Raw genomic sequence first — 21,286 nt, 5'->3', positions numbered from 1 at the left:
TTTTGTTCTCACAAATGTTTAAGAAAAGCTAGATGTCCTCCAGATTCTTGTGGGAAAATATCTCAATTCCTAAATACTAACAACAAAATACACTCCACATTCTGTTTGAATCAAACCAAGGATATGTATCTGGGGCCACAGGCCGTTCCTCATCTTAGATTTAAATCCCGGAGTCATAAAAGGAATCCCACCATCTCAGTCTACGATGAGCCTTGTAAGATTTGCACATGTGCATGTGCTTCAGTTGAGAAGGCACTATCCTCTCTTCTTAGTTCCTTTCTTTCCTGTTCTCAACCAAACCGTTCATTCTTCTACATCTCAATTAATCCTATCTAGACCTCCTCCTTTTTAATTTCTTCAACTAATCCAGAATTCCAAGAATGTCTCCTGCATCTCCACATATCCTGTGCCCAGTGATGCTATGCAGGAAACAGCTCCTCAATAAACTAAGACATGCAGCCTTTAAAGACCCGATCCTAAAGTATTTATACTATCCTGTTTCCAAACAAATCACGTCATCTGTCCAAAATCCAAAACAACTTTGGAAAACTCTGTGAAAAGCCCTTAATGTGACCATAATATTCACACTAATTTTGACAAAAACTGGGTCAAAATATTATCACATACCTCACCAAAACCACCAAAGTACTCCCTTATTTTCTCTTCAGGTGTATCTGGAGAAAGGCCACCAACAAAAATTTTTTTAACAGGCTCTTTTGTTTTCATGGCTTTGGCCCTTTTAGGATCAATCACCTTCCCATTCAACTTATGTTCTTTCTGATCCATGACCTAAGGAAATTGAAGTTTTTCATTTTAAAGATGTATACCTTAAGTTCAGAGATTATTAACTTACTTGCAAATAATTATAGTTAAATAAATACAGCTAGTACCAGGCATACGCTGACTGGCTCACAATCAAACAGTCAAATTGTGGTGATATGACATCCGCTAATGTATGCTAGTTTAAACCTGAAGGTCAGTATGAATGAGAAGGGATAATCACTTACTAGAAGACCATCATGCCTTCACCTGTCAGCAATGTAAGCATGACTGCTACTTCCCTTTAAGACTAAAAGGTAAAAGGATTTGGTCAAAAGTTTCTTGCCTAGCAAACTCCAAAATGTGTGAACTTGTCAGAGCACATTCTTCTAATTAGGCATCTTTTAAACCTCAGTATTTTTAAAATTAATTTTAACTTAGTAGAGCCTGGCACACAAAATATTCAGTAAACAATTCTTCGATCTGCCTCTCCCTTCATAAAACATACTGGCGAGAGCTGTTCTCTCTTCCTTGTAAAACTGCAGAAGGGGAAATCACAAGTAACGGGCAGATTAACTGTATCAAGCTCTTCACGTACTTTACATGAACTGATGAGAAGACAGGGCACTCTACCTTATCTACACTCTCCGATTCTTTAAATAGCACAAAGCCAAACCCCCTTGATCGCCCTGTGATAGGATCTAACTTCAGAGTGCAGTCTACGACTTCACCAAATTTGGAGAAGTAGTCCTTCAGATCTTTCTTTGTAGTGTCCCAGCTAAGGCCTCCTATAAACATTTTCCTGTAAAGACAAAAAGCAGTATTAAAATGCTAAATTTTTTAAAAAACTTTGCCTTAAGTATACACATCAATAATACCTTTTCCAAACTGCACCAATTTACTGGGCAGTGTATTAAAATGTCATTCTTCCTACATGACCACATATCAAGAACACCCTATTCCAGTTTTGGAAAGTTCATCACCACTGCACCTGCATATTTACAAAATAGTGAGCAAGTGGCAGATTAGGTCCTTTGACTTGCCAACAAGATAAATGTATCCCCCAATAAAAACAGTGTATATTTAAGTCTTTCTTAAATTAAAGCAAGTTAAATACTGTTAACAACAAAATACAGAATTTCAGCTTCAGACTTTTCTTCCAGATCTTCATTAAACTTATAAAAAGGCTATGCAGTCTCCATTAAGCACAGCAACCTGCATGTGTCTATGCTGAAGCTCCTTTTTAAACAGTTCTCCCACTAACAAAACTCTTAGCACATCGGGAAAACGTGGTTTACAACTTAATTGTGAGACTCGGAATTTTCCATTGTATGTGCTAAGAATTCTTAGTAAAGACAAAAGTAATCACATAAGCAACTTAATGAACAAAAAGAATTATCCATTGAAGCAAAATCCACTAATTAACCTAGATGACTTATTTACAGTAGAACCTCAGTTAACCAGCATAAAATAATTGAACCTTTAAAATGCTGAGCGATAGGTGGTAAGCAGAAACCACCAAAACAGTTTAAGATCAAAAATGCATGTGCCTCCAAAAATATTTATGGTGAAATCTTATTTTTACTACAGCAAAAGGCTATAAAAGCTCAAATCTGGCAGCTGTGTGAATCCCTTTTACATCTGCCCCTTTACCCACCCCCACAAAAGAGTTGACAGATACCTCCTACCATTTAAAGAGACAGGACTGGAGATTGTTATTTTAAGGGTAAACTGTCAGAATTTGTTATGTGAGGATTTCACGAGAATACAATCATGCTTGGTCAATGACTTCTACCTTTATCACTGCAGTGGAAGGGCTAAGGGTGGCCATGGGATGTGGTGCTCAGGTCCAGCTCCGGAAAGAACTTCAAGCAGGAACATCTCCATCTTGTGGGCTTTTAAGGATACTGCCACTAAAGCCAATTCTTGCACCAAGAGGTCAAATCTATGCCTAGAGTAAGATCTTGCTTCTGGCTTAACCTAAAGATGCCAGATTAACTGAGGTGTTACTGATCCTACCATTTTATCAAAGAATTGCTCTTACTTCTCATGATAAAGTTAACGCAAAAGAAGTCTTACATTAGGCATATAGTGTGCTTCCCTCCTCAGTGAAGTACCTATCTTCTAGAGCTGGACGGACTATCTATGTGCTTAACATTCAGGACTTCTAATAAAATTTCCATGCTTTGGAGTTCCCGCCATGGCGCAGTGGTTGGCAAATCCGACTAGGAACCATGAGGTTGCGGGTTCCGTCCCTGCCCTTGCTCAGTGGGTTAACGATGCGGCGTTGCCGTGAGCTGTGGTGTAGGTCGCAGACGCGGCTCGGATCCCGCGTTGCTGTGGCTCTGGCGTAGGCCGGCAGCTACAGCTCCGATTGGACCCCTAGCCTGGGAACCTCCATATGCCGCGGAAGCGGCCCAAGAAATGGCAGAAAGAGAAAAAAATAAAAAAATTTATTTGAATTTCCATGCTTAAAATTAAAGTAACTTTTTTTAACACTTTCTGTATTTTATAATCAAATTGAGTTATAACAAAACACCGAAAATGTTGTATAGGTATTTTTAATGTTTATTGTCAATTCCATGGGGGAAAAGTTGAGGTGTTTTCAATTACAATTTCTGTCACATGTAGTGAAATAATATCCAAGTTACAAGCACAGTATTTTTAACCTAAAGATCCAGGGCACTTCCTTCATCAAGTACATTATTCTTTCAAAGTGAAGAGGACATTGTTCATTTTAAAGATGAGAAAGAAAAATGACGACAAAGCAATGACCTCTTGATCAGATATTCATGGAAAGTTCTAGAACAGAAACTTCAATTGAGTTGAAATTTATTCAATTACCACTTCTATGATTATAGAAATTTTCCATTAATGATTTAACAATCTAAAATTACTTCAACCCGAAGAGAATAACAAAAGCCGTATTTTAAAAGCTCCAACTTTCTGAAAGGCAAAAAAAATTGTGCGTTTGGTCTGTTCCTCAGATATGAAACAGAACTGGTTTTAGTTCACCAATGTTCATACATTGGGTTGCATCTTCATTTTAAAACTAACAAACAGTTGCAAAGGAGTAAGTTGACTGTAACACCAAGAATGAGGCGTGTTCCATTATTCAAAGCTCCAAACTTTTTTCCAACATTGGGAGTCAGTTTTCTTAAATATTTAGATAAGCACACTAATCCGCCAACTAGCCCCTTCTGTATTCTCTAAAGAAACATTCCAGGTTTAACGTAATTCTCAGTGAAGGAACTGTTAAATGTGCCAACCTTAAGAGTTAAAAGGTCACTGCAGAGGTTATCCTTCCTACACTGACAATCAAATCCCACTTACTCAAAGTTTTAAATGTTCTAGCCAACTATAATTTATACATATTCCATAGAACAATTACGGTTTCTCAATAAAGTAGAGCAAAACTATGTCAGAGAATTTCAGCTACCCAGCACCTTTAGAGAACGAGGAGCTGAACATCCGCCTTCCTTAAACACTGCCTATCTTCCCTCACCTCCCTCCCTCCAAGTGCTTAACTTTCTGGTACTTAGAATAAAATTCTGAATTTTCAACAGCCTATCACACACTCTTCTGTCTTCTTAACAAGTACGATGACCATGGCTGACCACTCTACGGGCCACTCACCACATTATGCTACCACAACAGGTCCGCAGGGTCTTCTCAAGCTAGAGAACTACTTAATACACTAAGTGTATCTTATTTCTTAGCTATTCTGACAGGCTCATGTTCATTTTGTTTGCCAGATTAAACAGCCTTTGCTGTTAAATGCTTCCCCCTTCCATTCGGCAGGAAGGTGCCTGGGACTCAAACTTTTCAAATTTGTGGTAAAGTAAAAGACAGCCTCTGAGCAAAAGCCTAACTGGCTTTTCTTTTTTCTTTTTTTTTTTTTTGAGACAAATGCATTAACATCTGGCAGCCCCAAAGCACTTTTTCTTCTGCTCTAATAAGGAATGGTGCTGCACAGCTGATAACCGGACAGGCAGGGATACTATGAACTGCATCCATTCCATTTTTACTAAATGAACACATAAAATCCACCCCAATTTCATTCAGTAGGGACACCAAGATATAAACGTGTAACACAAAAGAAAATGTCTTGGGAGTTCCTGTTGCGGCTCAGCGGGTTATGAACCCAGCCAGTATCCATGAGGATGCAGGTTTGATCCATGGCCTCGCTCAGTGGGTTAAAGGATCTGATGCTGCCATGAGCCGCGGCATAGGCCAGCAACTGCAGCTCCGATTCCACCCCTAGCCTGGCAACTCCTATATGCTGCAGGTGTGACCCCTAAAAAAAGTCTGTTATCTTAATTCCGTATACATGAGAACTTATTTGAGCCTCTCTAAACACCAGCATTAGCATTCTGACGTGCTATCCCTCAAATTATGAGCTGATATATAAGACGACAGCAATTTCAAAGTTCCCATGTGGTTCATCAGGTTAAAGATCCAGCATCGTCACTGCAGGGGCTCAGGTCATTGCTGCAGCATGAGTTCGTTCCCTGGCCCAGGAACTTCTGCAAGCTGTGGGTGCAGACAAAAAAAAAAAAAAAGATGATACCAATTTAAACTTCGAATATTTTATATTGCTGTATCTCACTTAAAGCACAATACCTATTGTCCATCCAGATTACCTTTGCTGCCTTGAATACAAAGACTTTCAGGTAGCTTCCACCCTGCAGAGATATGCAGGCACTTTACAATGAAGTAGAGCTAGAACTTTAGAAAAATCTTGAGCAGCCAAGTTGAAACGACTTGGTTAAGTAGTAAAAATGGGCCCCTAATACTGCAACCCAAGTCTAAAATTTAATCCTCACTTGTAAATCAATCAATAATTTCAATTAAAGATTTCACTTACAGTATCGACCAAGTTTCTTAATCCTACCTATAGTTATTCAGCACCCCAAGGCAATACAATACTCAGTTTAAAACACCTACTGGCCAAATAAAATATCCTTGCCTTTACAGATTACTGAGACTACACCATACTATAATATTACATGACTAGCATAAAGGTGTATAGCTCAGTGCAGCTAACTTTATAAATGAGAATTTAGGCTGCTTTGTGGGACATTCTCTTCTAGAGAAAGTAAACGTAGAGGCAGTAAGCCAAAATACCTGGGGTTTATAAATCCTTCCTCTAGAACTTACTAAGAGCTTACCTCGTACATCTGCAGTAAAGATTTAAATGGTACAGAACACAGTTTGACACACTTTTTAAGTGCTCAATAAAAACTACTTGTTTGTTCTGCTTTTTAGGGCCACACCTGTGGCATATGAAGTTCCCGGGCTAGGGGTGGAAGTGGAGCTGCAGCTGCTGGCCTACACCACAGCCATGGCAACTCCAGATCTGAACCACCTCTGCGACCACCACCACAGCTCACGAAACCGTGCATCCTCAACCCACTGAGCGAGGCTAGGGATCGACCAGCATCCTCGTGGATACCACTTGGGTTTGTTAACCGCTGGGCCACAATGGGAATGCCAAAAGTAATTCTGCTTCATCTGCATGGGCTGAATGCAGCTTCCAATATTAAGGGAGAAAAGCTAGAATGAGTTTTAGATCAGTGGATCCTAGGATTATTTTTCACGCTAAAGACTCTAACCCAGAAAATTTGAATATCCCATGTAAAAAACATAGAGACTGGAAATTAGGCTAAGACTCTTAAATAAAACGTAGTTCCAAAATCATACTGATGACCTGGTCTGGAGTCTACATAAGGAGTAATTTCAAAGTATCAAAGCCAATACGGATGAGGCAGTGCCGGCTGATACAAGAACTACCGAGATCACTAGTCTTAACACCCCCGAGTCAACATTAAGTATTTTTTTATTAAAAAAAAAAAAAGATGCTTCTAACAAATCTTCACTGTGAAACACCTTACTCAAGGTAAAATGATAACGTTTTTTTCGCCAATTTTATAAAAGTATTCCGAAACTTTTCAAAACTTCCCAACAACTCATGATCTTCTATATGTGGCTTCATAACAAATTCTGACAGTTTAAAAACATAACAGAAAGTCAATGATACACATAAGTACATAACATAACCGGCCAATCACTGTCACCTTTCAGAGGAGTGTTACTCAAGAATACCACTAACCCTCATGTCAACGAATTTCTGGCATTTTAGCATTATGATTATTCTTTTAAAATCCTGAAATGTAAGTATAACGAAATCTCACCAAGAGATAAGAAAGGAGTATTTTTCCTTAAAATTACAGATTTATTTTAAAATTAGGTCAGTAATTACGTAAAATGGCAAGGAGGGGTTTACGTTTTGCAAGTAGATACTATCACATGGTGTCATTTTAGAATCTGTATAAAAAATACCTTTGGAAACAGCCTGATAAACTTTTCAGTAAGAGTAATTCCTCTAATACATTAATTTCATTTCTTCATACTCTGAATTAACCTAATGACTAAAAAAGCTGAGTTGAAACATAACTAATAAATTAAACATGATAGTTTTTGAACAAACTGTCAATGTTCAACCCCAATTCCTCCCTTTTCTTCATTTCATTTCCACACAGGAATGACATCTCCTATTTTCACATTAACATGGAGGTAAACTCTCTCATCTACCTAGAGGTTAAGGAATGAGGTTTCCTTAACCTAAAGGTTAAGGTTCTGGTTAACTGAGATTACTACACACTCATAATTCTGTCAAGTTTTCTATTAGAAATCAATTTAAATCCCAACACTAAACTCAGAAAAAAATTTTGATGGAAATTTGGAATCTTGCAGTGCTTTAAAATAACACTACTTTCTAACAATAGTAAGAGAAAAATTACAGAAGATTCATTCCACAACATTGTCTGTTGGTTGCTCTCTGAGTATACTGGCTGATAGTTCTTTCATCTATCTTTCTTAGAAGACTTGGGGGGGGTAGGGAGACAGGCACTGGGTTTCCTGGCTGTTTGGGCTTTGTGGCAGTTTCAAGTCTAAATAAGCAGGCGCTTAAGGAACATGACCCAATACTTAAAACGATCACCTTGATTATTGGCCAAACGCTGCCAGTAATATGAGTCTCCCCACTCCACCCCCAGCAGTCTTAAATGTCTACCTCCAATGTACAATATAATACTCCAGAAAACTAAAACGTGCTTACCTTTACTCCACAGGAGTAAACCACTGGCAGTATCAACTATTAAGGCACGGGATAAATACACCCAAGCTATGAAAGCAGGCTATGTAGTCAATCTTCCTGCGACGAGCATTGCTTCCAACACATAGATCAGCAAACCAAGTAACAAACATATTATATTACCTGAGACCACACTGTTGGAAGTGAAGGAAACAGAAACAGATCCCACGCTTCGAGCATCCAGTTCAGAGCCCTACCTACTAAAACGTTGAAGCAAAACTAATGTCAAAGAAAACTTCAACAGAAGTTGTTTCACTCCATTTGTGACATCTGCACACACTCGAGATGCACAGCTTTAATTGGAATAGAAAAAAAGTTGTCACTCTATTCCTTTTTCAGTGTTTTCAAGTGTGGCATATATCACTTAAAGGCTAAAACTAATCATCCTCCATGTTGGCCATAAATCACACACAACATAAATTCAAAACTTTCTTTTATTAGGGCACCCTTACAGATGACAGAATACCCAGGCAATGTTTAAAAAAAAAAAAAAAAAACACAGTAAGGATACATGAAACGTATAGAAGGGCCACAAATGTATTTCTCTAAAAAAAAAAAACAGCACTGAAAAACTTCAATGATATTCTTTATTCCAAACTCTAAAGGTCAGTTGATTTTTAGACTCTCTCATGACAGATAGGGATTTGAAATGAACAGAATTTAGCATTCCTCCCTTATGTGCTCATCATCTCACGATCTGGGGGCATCCATTTCTACCACCACCGCCCGCTTTTCAGGGCCACACCCTCAGCAGGCGGAGTTCCCCAGGCTAGGGATTGAATTGGAGCTACAGCTAGTGGCCTACGCCAGAGCCACAGCAACACAGGATCCAAGCCGCGTCTGCGACCTACGCCACAGCTCACAGCCCTGCTGGATCCTTAACACACTGAGCGAGGCCAGGGATTGAACCCGCAACCTCATGATTCCTAGTCGGATTCGGATTCATTTCCGCTGTGCAACGACGGGAACTCCCCATTTCTACAATTTTTAACCCTGGCAGCTTGTCAAAAGTTTCAAAGAATACTAAAATTCAGACCCATCTACTCTACTCAAGGTCTCTAGAATAAATCCAACTTACTAAATCAAAGGCCAGTAAATTAGGCATGAGACTGCCTTATCTAAAAGTAATTGTTTTACAAAGCAAACAATGCTTAAAATTTCCCCAAAGCACTAGGGTATAGATTATAATCACATATTTAAAGCAAAAATGTGTTCTGCAGAGCTATTTCTTAAAAGTTAGACAGAAGACACGCTATAGCACAATTAAGTCACAAAATTCTCCAACAGGAAGAATCACACTTGAGTTTATACACTAATGTTACAGGACCACATGAATCATCCTATTATTAGGAAAGCACTGCTGTACTTTGGCTAATAAACGAATGAGACTATTCGGCTTCTGGCCTAATCCACTGCAGGCAAGTCCATGCACCTACCTTGTAGAACTGCCTGTCTGAAAACCAACACAATATTCCCCACTGATCATGAGAGTTTAAAAACTCTGCCTCCAGGTAGCTTTCTACATGGCAGGCGTTATTTTGCCAGAAACTACGTCATTTTAAAGTACCTACCCTAAAAGAATTGTTGCCCACAACAAAAGGGGAAATCCCTGTGCAACTGCTTCTAAGTCAAAACTAGAGATGTTAAAGTTGAAAAGATTATAACGACATGAACCCAGGAAGGCATTCTACTAGGGAAATGAGTAATTACTCAAAGGTCCATAATAAATTGTGGAAAACCTTTACTCCCAACTAAAGGTATAAGAGGCATGTGCATGTGTCTGCAAAATAGCTGTCTATCCTTATATTAAAACCTGTCCACAACAAACTAATTTTTAAGTATTAGAATGAAATTGTAATTACTCCAGTATTAAGTTAGAATTGTAAAAAGCGCACACAGAAATGTGTTTTAAGTAGTTAAATTTAAATGATCTTATATCTAGTAACCAGACTTAACCTCATCACTGACTATTATGAAACTTCTGCCCAATTTCCCTCTGTCCTACTGGGAAGACAGAGTATGACAGACAGGGCGACAAGTGCACAGACACCAAAAAATTAAAGTTCTTAAGATTTTTTCGTTCAAAAAGAAAAAGAATATCTGTAAAGGATTAAGTCTAACTAACCGGGCAGTAATTTTTCAAAGTCAAATACCAGACTTTAAAAATAGAAACATTACTTGCTAAATTCACACTCACTTAAAATGAGCTTCATAATCTAGAATGTTCACTAATATTTAATTGTCCCATTTTTCCTAAAAGATCACTCAAAAAACTTGTAAAGTTACAGTCTCAGGTAGCAGAGCATATATAATTATAACAGTCTAAACAGAAACCTTCAAACCTAAGCTTATGGTTCTTTCAAACTACTAAAAATAACTGCTTATCTAAGATTTGAAACATATAATGAACAGTAAAGTTTAGTTTGCCACTATTACTTACAAGGGAAATTCAACTATCACAGTGCCAAATAAAATAATATCTATCAAAAAACTTTTATTCTGCATGTTAAACTATAGCCCCAGGTTTTTGTTCGTTCTCTTTTGCCTACTGTTTCCACTCTGCTTTATCTCCAATATAAAACCAGACAGATTTCGGTGAAAGAATATAACAAGAGTTAAATGTTATCCCAACTGGGCTCTTAAAACACAACGGAGTTTGTACAGACATGAGTCAACTATGTGCAAGTTACTGGCCCTCTCAACTGGAGTAGATATGGATACAAACTCCTGGAAGAACTCAAATATAATCCTAAAGACAGAAATACTGACATTTAGGAAAAGAGAAAGGGAGAGATAAAAAGAAAACTCAATCTGCCAGCCTTCCAAAAAGCCATGCAATTGTGAATACATGTCAACCAACCAACTGTAATTAACATTCCAGCCAAATCACACTAAAAATTTAAAAATCTGATTTAAGCTGTAGTGGAAAGCCACATCAGTGTGCCTCTAACAGTACATACGCAATTCTTATTAAAAGTTCTATTTACAAATATGGTTGGTGATAAAAACTTCAGTTCTGCATACATATACACAACACTACTTTAAAAATTGGTTTACTGTTGACATCTCCAGAATATTTCAGTATAACATGCAAGACATTTTAAACACACAACACAGTATCAAATAACCTTCACATATAGCATTAAACTTAGAATTACAACAAAAATTTGTCTCAAGAAAATCAAATTTAATAGTAATATTTTTTCTTGCCCAAATATAAAAAGTATCAGTACTAACTATATTAAGCTTTAATTGGCCAAACCACAATTACATGCATTACCACAGATCAAAATCCACGTAATGGCATCAATTTTGCCCAAAGATCACACATGATGCCTAAAAAGGTTTTATATCCCAGGTACAAAATATCCTACTATACTATTTAAGTCTAGAATTTCCTGGGGATCAATGGGCAACTAACCAATACACAGCCTCTGCATGTTATGACTACTGAAAAACCTTTATAATACAGAAATAAAATTTAAAAGTTTTACCATTCTTCCCGCTGTGCCGTCGCTGCTTCAGTGTGTCGTGGGGAGGAGTTTGAATGGCTAGGGAATTAACAACCGGTACAGCAACCAATCAAAATTCTAGTTTTAGTTTTTGACATTGTTAGGGTTAAAAACTTTCATTCATTTACACTTCAGTTCAATAGTAGATAACTACAAAGGGAGCTGCTTTCAGATTTGAAAACTCAGAACTAACAGAAAACCTGCCCCAAACAGCAAATTATACAATTAATCATTTTGGTGCCTCTGTCCAAAGAACAGAATTCAGAAAACAAAACCCAAAATGTTAAAGGCTTAAGTTTCAAATATTTAACATAATCCCTTTCTTAAATTAAGCTAAACATGATTCAGGATAAGCTAAGGGAAAAAAGCTCGTTTCCCATCCCAACTGCACTCTCCCAAAGCCAGCACAATCGGCAAAACAGCCTGACAAGAGTCTGCTTAGGCTGAGATTATTAAATCCTACATTCCAAAGGGCTTCTCTCCCCCTCCTCCAACTCTTACGCTCTTTCCCAATAAAGGAAATATTTAAATGGTTAAAGCGACATTTATTACTTTTGCCTTCCACCAACACCTTTCTCCTTGGTACCGTGGAAAAAATTTCACACACACACATCCGATTACAAAAGGTAATGGAAGTGTTAACCCGAGATCAGCAATCAGTAACGGGAATGAAAAGAAAACCCAACCAAGAGCCTAGATTCAGTCCCTCCTGCTAACCTTGTATTATGCTCCCGGCTCCCAAATGCTGCGTTCTGATAAATACTATGCAGCTTTAAATAATGTATACTTCGCATTCCAATTGGGAGAAGCAAAGTTACTATTTAATATGCAAAAAAGAAAAAAAAAAAGGCCATGGCACAATACAGGATTTGTTCATTATGAAAAAAGGATGGCGGGCCTCCTTTAACTTAAGTGGCCTAAGAGAGCGGGAAAGAGAGCACCAGGAGAGACCAAAGAAAAGGACCCTGCGCACGGGGTGGGTTGTGAAAAATGGAAACTACACAGAAAAAATGAGGCAAGAGCACAACCTACGAACAGCTGGGGAATCCAAGAGCGGAGGGCGCGGAAAAGGTGCGCGTGAGAATTCGCTCGGCGGGATGGGGGAGGGCAGCCGGCCAGCGGGAGCCGGATCGGCTCGAGTCCCGGGCAGGCCCCGCCGCCGGGAAACTTAAGGCAAGCCGGCGGAGCGAAACGGACGCACCCGCGGGCGCGCCGGCGCCCTCCTCCCGGTCCGGGTGGGTCCAGCGGCCGCAGAGCAGGGGCCGCGGGGGCGAGCCGCCGCGCCACCGGGTGCAGAGGGGAACGCGGAGGTCGCGGAGAAACTTACGCCCGAGACTCAAAGGCACTCGGCCTGAAGCCGAGAGGGGAGGAGCACAGCTGGACAGCCTACACGCTCCCCGAAGCGTGTGTTTATAAATACTCGCCCCGTCTCGGGAGGCCGGAGAGAGAGCAGCCCCATAAACCTGCGTCGCCCGGGCATAAAGGCTTTTGTGTCTGACGGCGCTGTCCTGCCCGGGACTTCAGAAAACGGGGAAGCGAGAAGACAGCGGCAGCAGAAAAAAGGTAACCCCTCGACAGGCGGGAAAAAATCCCGGCGGCTCAGCCAGTGGGAGGAGACCCGAGGCGAGGGAGGGGAGGAGGGCGGGCCGGGAGCAGCATGGTGACGGCTAAAGGTGGAAACGTGTAGGATGGGGGAGGGGGCGGCCCGCGGGCAGGGGCAGAGGGACGCGGGCCCGGGAGTCCGGCGCAGAGAGGGCGAGCGCGGGGCGCCGAGGCTGCACGCGCGGCCGGGCGGGCGGGCGCCGAGCGGGAACGAGGCCTAATGGCGGGGGACGGGGAGGGGGAGGGGGAGCTGGGCCTGACTATCCCGGGCCGCCCCTTACTCACCCTTCGTCCTCCTCGTTCTTACTGGCGTCGATCTTCGCCCCCTCCGACTCGGCGCTGCCCCCTTCCGTGCCAGCAGCCGCGGTTCCGCCCCCGGTCCCGGCTCCGCTTCCCGCCGCCGCCGCTGCCCCCGGCGCCGCCGCCACCATGGCTCCCTCCTGCTCGCCCGCCGAGCCGCCTACCGCCGCCGTTGCCGCCGCCGCCGCCCCGTCCCCGCCGAACTGCTCCTCCGACATAGCGCTACCGCCGCCGCCGCCGCCGAGACGACACCCGCCGCTGCCGCGAGCCGAAACTAGCAGCAAAGTAATCCCCGCCGCCGCCGCGCGCCCGCTCCGCCGCGCGAGGCACACAACAAGACAGAGACGGCGCGCGCGGCTGCAAAGGCTCCTGCGCCTCTCCCTGGCCTGCCCCCCTCGCCTCCCACTCTCGCGCGGCGCGCACGCCCGCTCTCGCCCGCTGCACTAAAAAAGAATAAGACACAGCGGCGGCCCCTCTCGCCTCCTCCTCGCTTTAATGGCGCCGCCGCGGACCACCTAAAATGGCCGACGGAAGAACGGCGCGTCCCGGTCACGTGACGCGCGAGCGCGCCCTTTGCACCCCCGCCCCCCCGCCAGTTTTTCCCCTTCCTCCTCGGTCCCGCCCGCGCGCCGCCTTTCATACCTTCTCCGCACGCGCCGCGCCGCTCTGCGTGGGGGCCTTTAAAAGGAACCGGAAGTGGCGTCCGCGGAGAGAGCCGCGCCGAGACCATCGAGAACAAGGGGCGCTGTTTCCAAGGCGCAGCTAGAGGGTCCGCTTCCCCCGCCCTCGCCTCTCGAGGGTTCCCGGGGCGCTCACCCTCCCACCCCACCCCTGCCTGCCCGCCCGCCCGCCCGCTTCAGCAGGCGGGGCGGCGGGCAGCGGAGTGGGGGCGCCTCGCGGGCGGCGGCCGTGCCCGCGCGCCGGCGGACTCGGCGAGGGAGGAGAGGCGCCCCGCCGGCGGCCCTGGGCGCCGGGGTCCGCGGGAGAAGAGCGGCCACCCCGAGGGGGCGGCCGGGCCCACGCCGCGCCCGGGTGACATTGAGGTGCCCGCGGCTGCCGCTGCCGCGCTTCCCAGCCCCGGCGGGCGGGCTGGAGCCGCCGGCCCGAAGGGCTGCCTCCTTCGCGGCTTGTTTTCCGGGTCAGATGTGTGCCTGCCTGCCCGTCTCCTGAAGTTTTTCGTCGAAAGCAGCGGGCACCTTGCGTCTTTTAAGAAACGGGATTGTTTTGCTCTGCTTACTCGGAGGATCCTGAAACCTGCCACGTACTTGGGGAAGTGTGTGAGATCAACCGCGAGTTCGGCTAATGTAATGGTCTTTAGTCTGTAAGTTGTGTGCATCGTCTTTGCGAGGGTGCTCGGTTCGGTGCGTTGTGGGTTTGGGCGGCTTTGGTTAAACACCGCCAGGCGTCTTGTGCGGGGTAGCGGTCAAGTTCCTCTTTAACGGACCTGTCAGAAACCCCAAGTGCCTTGGCTGGAAACTGAGTTATTCGGGCTTGGGGACTTGCAGCTTCCTGCACGCACATCTAGAAGAAAATGAAGGTTTTAGGCACTTCTTTCGTCAGTAGATGATTTTGTGCCTGTTTCGCCATGTGCCCAGACACTGAGCAAACGAAGACTAGTGCGAAATACAGCAAAGTACTCTGGAGAGGTAAAATACTTGGTTTTCATTATGTAATTAAATGAATTGATACTAACGCTACCCAAAACCTCTAAGATTAAAAATGTCTAATGTTTTATAATTACTTAAGTTAGAAGACTTTGTCTTACAGAATAATTAAAACCCTAGAATATAGATCAAATTCTGAAAACGTCTTAAAAGACCATCGTACTGAATTCCTCTAATAAGGAAATCGTACACAAGCAATGCCAAGAATGAGTACCTCAGAGCAAGTGGTGGCGACTTCAGGTTTGTCTCCACCTGTCAAAGTGGAAGCCAAGAAGAAAGTGCGTATTGTGCTCTACCAAATACTCCAATTTAGAGACAGCTAAAAAGAACGCCTGAAGGGGGTGCCTCGAATCTCTTGCGTTCAAGAGAGGATTCTTTTGCTCTTGAGACACTTTTAGACAAGTCTGCTTTTTGTTTGTTTTTTAAAGAAACGTAGTTATTGTTTATTTTGTAAGAAACGTAGTTGTTGCTTCTCTTTTTTAGGGGGGAAGTGGGGCAGGGCATAGGAAAGTTCCCAGGCCAGGAATTGAACCCTTGCCACACACAGTAGCTCCCCAAACTGCTGCAGTGACAATGCCAGATCCTTAACCACTTGCACCACAAGGGAAATCCCCATGCCTGCCTTTTGGCAACAGATTTCCCTAAAAGGTTCATTTTAATTCACACGTAGCCCAGTGGCTCATGGACTTCTTGGAGTTTATACTAAAAATTCCAGGAAAGCTAGGATGATTTTAAAGCTAACACCTTTCCTATATGTTATGTGCATACGCATGCCTTATCACTCATAACCCTACATATTATGGGCCAAATCTCTACATCCTCTGTCTCGGCATCCACCCAGCATTCTTCTTGGAACTCACTTAACTTCAACCCTAGTTCTCTTCGCATTACTCAGCTACTTGGTCTACTCATATTCATCCTTCAAAACCCCAATGAAATGTTACTACTTAAGAAAAAAAAAAAAGTTCCTACTTCTGTGAAGCCTTCCCAAACTGCCTGAGACAGAATTAATTATTCATTCTCACATCCTTTATCCTTACTCCTGTTATTGTAAATATGCAATTTGCTAGACCATGGTTTCCTGGAGAGTAAAGGTAATTGTTCTGTGTATCCTTTCTGCCTCATACACACGTACATAGACACTCATAGGCTAATTGCTGATGGAATTATTTAATGGCAACTTGCTAGGTTTAGAATCTTTCTGGCCAAGTAGATACGCTTCCAAGGACTTATTAAAAGTCTCTTCCCACCATCCTATTCCATCTCTGGCATAAAAACACTTGCTCAAACCACTTGTTGATTTGTGAAAATCCTTAAGAGGGAGAAAACTAAACTTTTATCTCATGTACACGTGTAAGAACTTAATGCGTAAGTGGCTGAAGATTGTATATTGGTGCTTTATTAGACTGGCCCAAACCACTGCAGGGAAGTAATATCCCCTCAGTGTCCATGCTTTGGGAGATTCCTAGTGTGTTTCAGATAACACACTGAAGTACCAGAGCCTCATTGAATTGAGCTCTGGTACTTCAGACATGCAGCTGCCAGCCTACACCACATCCACAGCACTGCCAGATCCAAGCTGCATCTGCAGCCTACGATGCAGCTTGCAGTAACACCAGATCTCCAAGCCACATCTGCGACCTACACCACAGCTCACGGCAACACCAGATCCTTAACCCACTGTTCAAGGCCAGGGATTGAATCCGCATCCTCATGGATTCTAGTGGAGTTCTTAACCCCCTGAGCTACAATGGGAACTCTCAAATTCAGCATTTATGAAGCAAAAACTGCAGAAAAAACTAGAGTACTTATAAAAGGCAAAAAAAGTTCATTTGAGGTTTAAACTGGAATCACTTTTACCTGGGACAAGATGTACACACAGAAGTCAAAAGATCACAGTTTTAATCTGCTAAATGCACTCTACACATGGGGCAAGCAAATCTATGCTCAAGTTTTTTTAAGTGGAATATGCATTTCATTCAGCAACCTAGAATAAACTGTCTATAAAAACCCATTTCCTATACAAGGTACAGGAGTTCCCACTGTGGTGAAGCAGAAACGAATCAGACCAGTATCCCTGAGGTTGCATGTTCAATCCCTGGCCTCGATCAGTGGGTCAAGGATCTGGCATTGCCGTGAGCTGTGGTGTAGGTCACAGGCACGACTCAGATCCTGAGTGGCTGTGGCTGTGGTGTAGGCCGGCAGCTACAGCTCCAATTCTACCCATAGCCTGGGAACTTCCATATGCTGCAGGTGCAGCCCTAAAAAGACGAAAGAAAGAAAATAGTTACTTCACTCCAGACCTACGTATCCAACTGCCTGCTTAACGTCTGCACTTGGACGTCCCGCAGGCATCTCAAGCTTTAGCTGTCCGACTCACCTTCCCTACAAATCAGCCTCGGTCTTCCTCTTCCCAGTAATGACACCTCCACCCACTCATGTGCTCCTGGCAAAAATCAGGGGGTTCGTAATTGTCCTTGACAGGCTGTTCTAGATACAGAGGTCAGAGAAGACTCTTCAAGGAGGGGCCTTTCTGAGTAGAGCCCTGAAGAAGGTGAGGGGGGAAGGGATACACAGCTCAGGGAAGACTACGAGCCACAGACAGAAGTGCGCTCGACACCGAGCGATCGAGGGCACTGGATGGACAGAGGGAGGGCAAAAAGCAAGAGGTCGTACCTGAGAAGTATCCAGAAATGAGGTCACCCCGCGCCTTGTAAGCAGCAGTTAGCACTTTGCTTTTATTATAAATGGGATGAGAAAAGATGGGAGGGAAAAAATATAACCTGACTTAAACCTTAAGTGGCCAGAATAATCCAGATAATTATAATCTGGATTCTAATAATCCAGACCACTCTGGATATTGTATGGATAGTGGATTTAGAGGCTATCAGGAAGAGATGCTAGAAAGCCACTGTCATGAGGCCTATCATGGTTGGTTTCTTCTGATAAGAGTCTCCAAATGAGGTGTGATTTATATGTTGTCTAATGACTTTATTTTACTAGAATGACTCTTTTTGGCCACCCCGTGGCACATGGCATTCCTGGGCTAGGGATCAGAGCTGAGCTGAAGTTGTGACCTGTGCTGCAGCTGCAGCAACGCAGGATCCTTAACCCACTGAGCCCAGCCAGGGATTGAACCTGCATCCCTGTGCTCCAGAGATGCCCCCGATCCTGTTGTACCACAGCGGGAACTCCTAGAATGACATTTTCAGAAGGAAAACATGCTCTGATGACAGCAAGGCTCATTAAAGATAAAACAAGCACTCTCACCGGTTGTCCTTGTGTAAGTGACATTGTCTTTAAACGCTGCCTGGCAATCCCTGATGCACCGCTGTGGTTCCCAGGGCAGACAGGATGACCTGGGAGTCCAGTTACTTCCTTAAGGTCATCTGACTTCTGGATGATTATCCGAAATGCTTCACTGCCGGAGCAGACGACGTGGACACATCCGCACGCCCCTCAGCAGGAAGATGAGGTGCGGATGGGCAGGAACGCCAGGATGCGCGAGGCCATCCGAGGGCACCTGCGGACAGCGCCACTCTGGAGAAACAGTGCCTCACATCCTGGGGGAGGGTGGGCTTTGTGTTCACCAAGGAGGACCTCACTGAGATTAGAGACAGCCTGCTGGCCAGTAAGGTGCCCACTGCCACCCGTGTTGGTGCCATAGCCCTGTGAAGAGTCACTGTGCCCGCCCAGAACACGAGTCTGGGGCCCGAGAAGACCCCCTTCTTCCAGGCTTTAGGCATCACCGCTGGAATCTCCAGGGGCACCGTCGAAATCCTGAGGGATGTGCAGCTGATTAAGACGGGAGACAAAGTGGGAGCCAGCGAAGCCACATTGCTGAACATGCTGAACCTCTCCCCCAGCTCGTTTGGGCTCATCATCCGGCAGGGGTTTGACTGCGGCAGCATCGACCCCTCCTGATGTGCTTGACGTCACAGAGGAGACTCTGGATCCTCCGGAGGGTATCCGAGAGCTTGCCAGCGTGTGTCTGCAGATTGGCTACCCAGCTGTTGCATCTGTACCCCATTCTATCATCAGTGGGTACAAGTGGGTCCTGGCTTTGTCTGGAGACAGGTAACACCTTCCCCTTGCTGAAAAAGTCAAGGCGTTCTTGGCTAATCCATCAACATTTGTGGCTGCTGACCCCATGGCCAGTGCCACCACTGCTGCTCCTGTTGCTGCCACCACAGCCCCAGTCAAGGCTGAAGCAAAGGAAGAGTCAGGCAAGGATATGGGATTTGGTCCCTTTGACTAATCACCAAAGAGCAACCAACTCAGCCAGCTTTATTTGTGGAACAAATAAAGGCTTACTTCTTTAAAAAAAAATAAAATAAAAACCAGAATTGGGAATTCCCGCTGTGGTGCAGTTGGTTAAGGATCCAGCATTGCGGAAGCTTCGGCTCAGATTTGATCCCTGGCCTGGGAATTTCCACATGCCTTGGGTGCAGCCAAAAAAAAAAAAAAAAAAGCCAGTAAAAGTAGTAATACATGAACAGTCCTTCTGGCCATAGTAGGAGGGGCTTATTCTATTTAACTGGTTCCTGTCCTTGATATCTTGGCCACTCTAATAGAATTTGGGGTTGGAGCCCCCAAACATCAGTCAGCTAATCAGACTGAACTCACCCGGTCACACTGTTTGGGTTGACAAGGGCATACAGCCTAAACTGACCCATCACATTTGAGAATTTCTCTCTGCCATTTGAGGGAAGAAATGCCCTCCTATCCACTGGTCGATCATAAGCCAAGAAGCATGTAGTTGAAGGAACCACTGGCAGCTGTTTTGCAGCAAGAAGATGCCGATGAAGATAGGAATCAAAGAGCAGTGGAGAGTTACCAAGACTCGGAAGACAGCAAGCCAGGTCCTGATCACACTCTTAGAGCCACCAGAACAATTCCACTATAGCCCCCCACCTCTAAATTTAGTCACATGATTCAATACTTTGCCTTAATCATTAAACCAGTTAATTTCTCAAAATCAAAAATACTCTACCAGGCTGAATTGTTGGTTGTCAGCTTTGCATCACTGCCGCCCACGTGTACCATCTCTGCTTTGCAGAGAGGCCAAAAGCATTTCCCAGATTTCCCCTCCCTTCATGGTTCCAAGTTAGAGCTTTGTCAATGAGAGGTCCTCACAGTGCATAGGAAAGGCAGAGAGAAGACGCTTTATTCTCAGGAGGTTGTGGCAGCTTCCAGCTCCTCAGATCTCGCCCCAAGGGGTCAAATCGGAGCTGCACCTGCCGGCCTACACCACAGCCACAGCAACACCAGATCCAAGCCACGTCTTTGACCCACACCACAACTCATGGCAACGCCAGATCCTTGACCCACTGACAGGCCTGGGATCGAACCACGACTTCTTGGTTGCTAGTCGGGTTCGTGTCTGCTGCGCCACGACGGGAACGCCAAGCTCTGGCTTCTTCACTTGCTTCGCTGCGTCTGTCATTAGTGACGTTCTGTGACCCTCAGCTGCCTCTCCCAGACCTGCATTCCTCCAGTTTTCCTACTTTCACGTAACCCTCGGTTCCTACATGAAATCTTTTTATTCCAGAATAATTGCAGTGGCTATGTTCCTCACTACACATAGGTTTTGGTAAAAGAAGTGGTTTTCAGGAGGCATAGAACTTTAAGAATGGAAATTGGTTCTCTAAGCCCGTTAGTTTTTGTTTGTTTGCTTTTGGCCACTCTCCTGGCATGTGGAAGCTCTCAGGCCAGGGACTGAACACGAGCTGCAGCAGCGACAATGGCAGATCCCTAACCCTGTGAGCCACTAGGTAACTCTGATCCCATTAAATTTAAAGGTCCCCATTGCCAGTGATAGCAGCATTAGTAATCGATGGTATTCCTAACAGTGGCAAATGTTAATTATCAGTCTGTACTACCAAGAACCCTGCAGCACTATGATAACAAGGGAAATAAGGGCACGGGGACGGCGGAACGAGTGCCTATTTCAAATTATGTTCGGGGACTTCGAGAAAGAAATGATGTGCTCAGGACTGTGGCTCAGTGGGTTAAGAACCTGACTAGTATCCAAGAGGATGTGGGTTCAATCCCTGGCCTTGCTTAGTGGGTTAAGGATCTGGCATTGCCTCAGGATGTGGCTTGGTTTGGTGTTGCTGTGGTTGTGGAGTAGGCCCCCAGCTATGGCTCGGATTTGACCCCTAGCCTGGGAACTTCCATATGCTGCAAGAATCCAGCGTTGTCGTGAGCTGGGGTGTAGGTCGCAGACACGGCTCAGATTCCGAGTTGCTGTGGCTGTGGCATAGGCCGGTGGCTACAGCTCCGATTAGACC

General features: G+C 44.4%; 1 protein-coding gene and 1 pseudogene across 4 annotated transcripts in view; one reads left to right on the top strand and one right to left on the bottom strand.

The window, feature by feature from the left end:
* HNRNPD (heterogeneous nuclear ribonucleoprotein D) overlaps positions 1–13,864 on the bottom strand; it is an 18,103-nt gene extending 4,239 nt beyond the window's left edge. For 2 of the 4 annotated variants that reach the window (XM_047799690.1, XM_047799692.1), the window contains exons 1-4: positions 13,315–13,863; positions 11,410–11,466; positions 1,393–1,561; positions 628–789 (exon numbers count right to left, since the gene is read on the bottom strand). In XM_047799690.1, coding sequence (XP_047655646.1) covers positions 628–789; positions 1,393–1,561; positions 11,410–11,466; positions 13,315–13,547 — 621 coding nt within the window. In that variant the 5' untranslated portion in view covers positions 13,548–13,863. Of the gene's footprint in view, positions 1–627; positions 790–1,392; positions 1,562–11,409; positions 11,467–13,314 lie in introns of all 4 variants that reach the window. The other 2 variants (XM_047799691.1, XM_047799693.1) reach the window with 2 other exon arrangements.
* Positions 13,865–18,109: 4,245 nt separating this feature from the next.
* Positions 18,110–19,346, top strand: LOC125138285 (60S acidic ribosomal protein P0-like; annotated as a pseudogene).
* The last annotated feature ends 1,940 nt before the right edge of the window (positions 19,347–21,286 follow it).

Source organism: Phacochoerus africanus, chromosome 10 (genome assembly GCF_016906955.1).
Source record: "Phacochoerus africanus isolate WHEZ1 chromosome 10, ROS_Pafr_v1, whole genome shotgun sequence".
Classification (NCBI taxonomy): Eukaryota; Metazoa; Chordata; class Mammalia; order Artiodactyla; family Suidae; genus Phacochoerus; species Phacochoerus africanus.
This window is presented reverse-complemented; position numbering and strand designations above follow the sequence as displayed.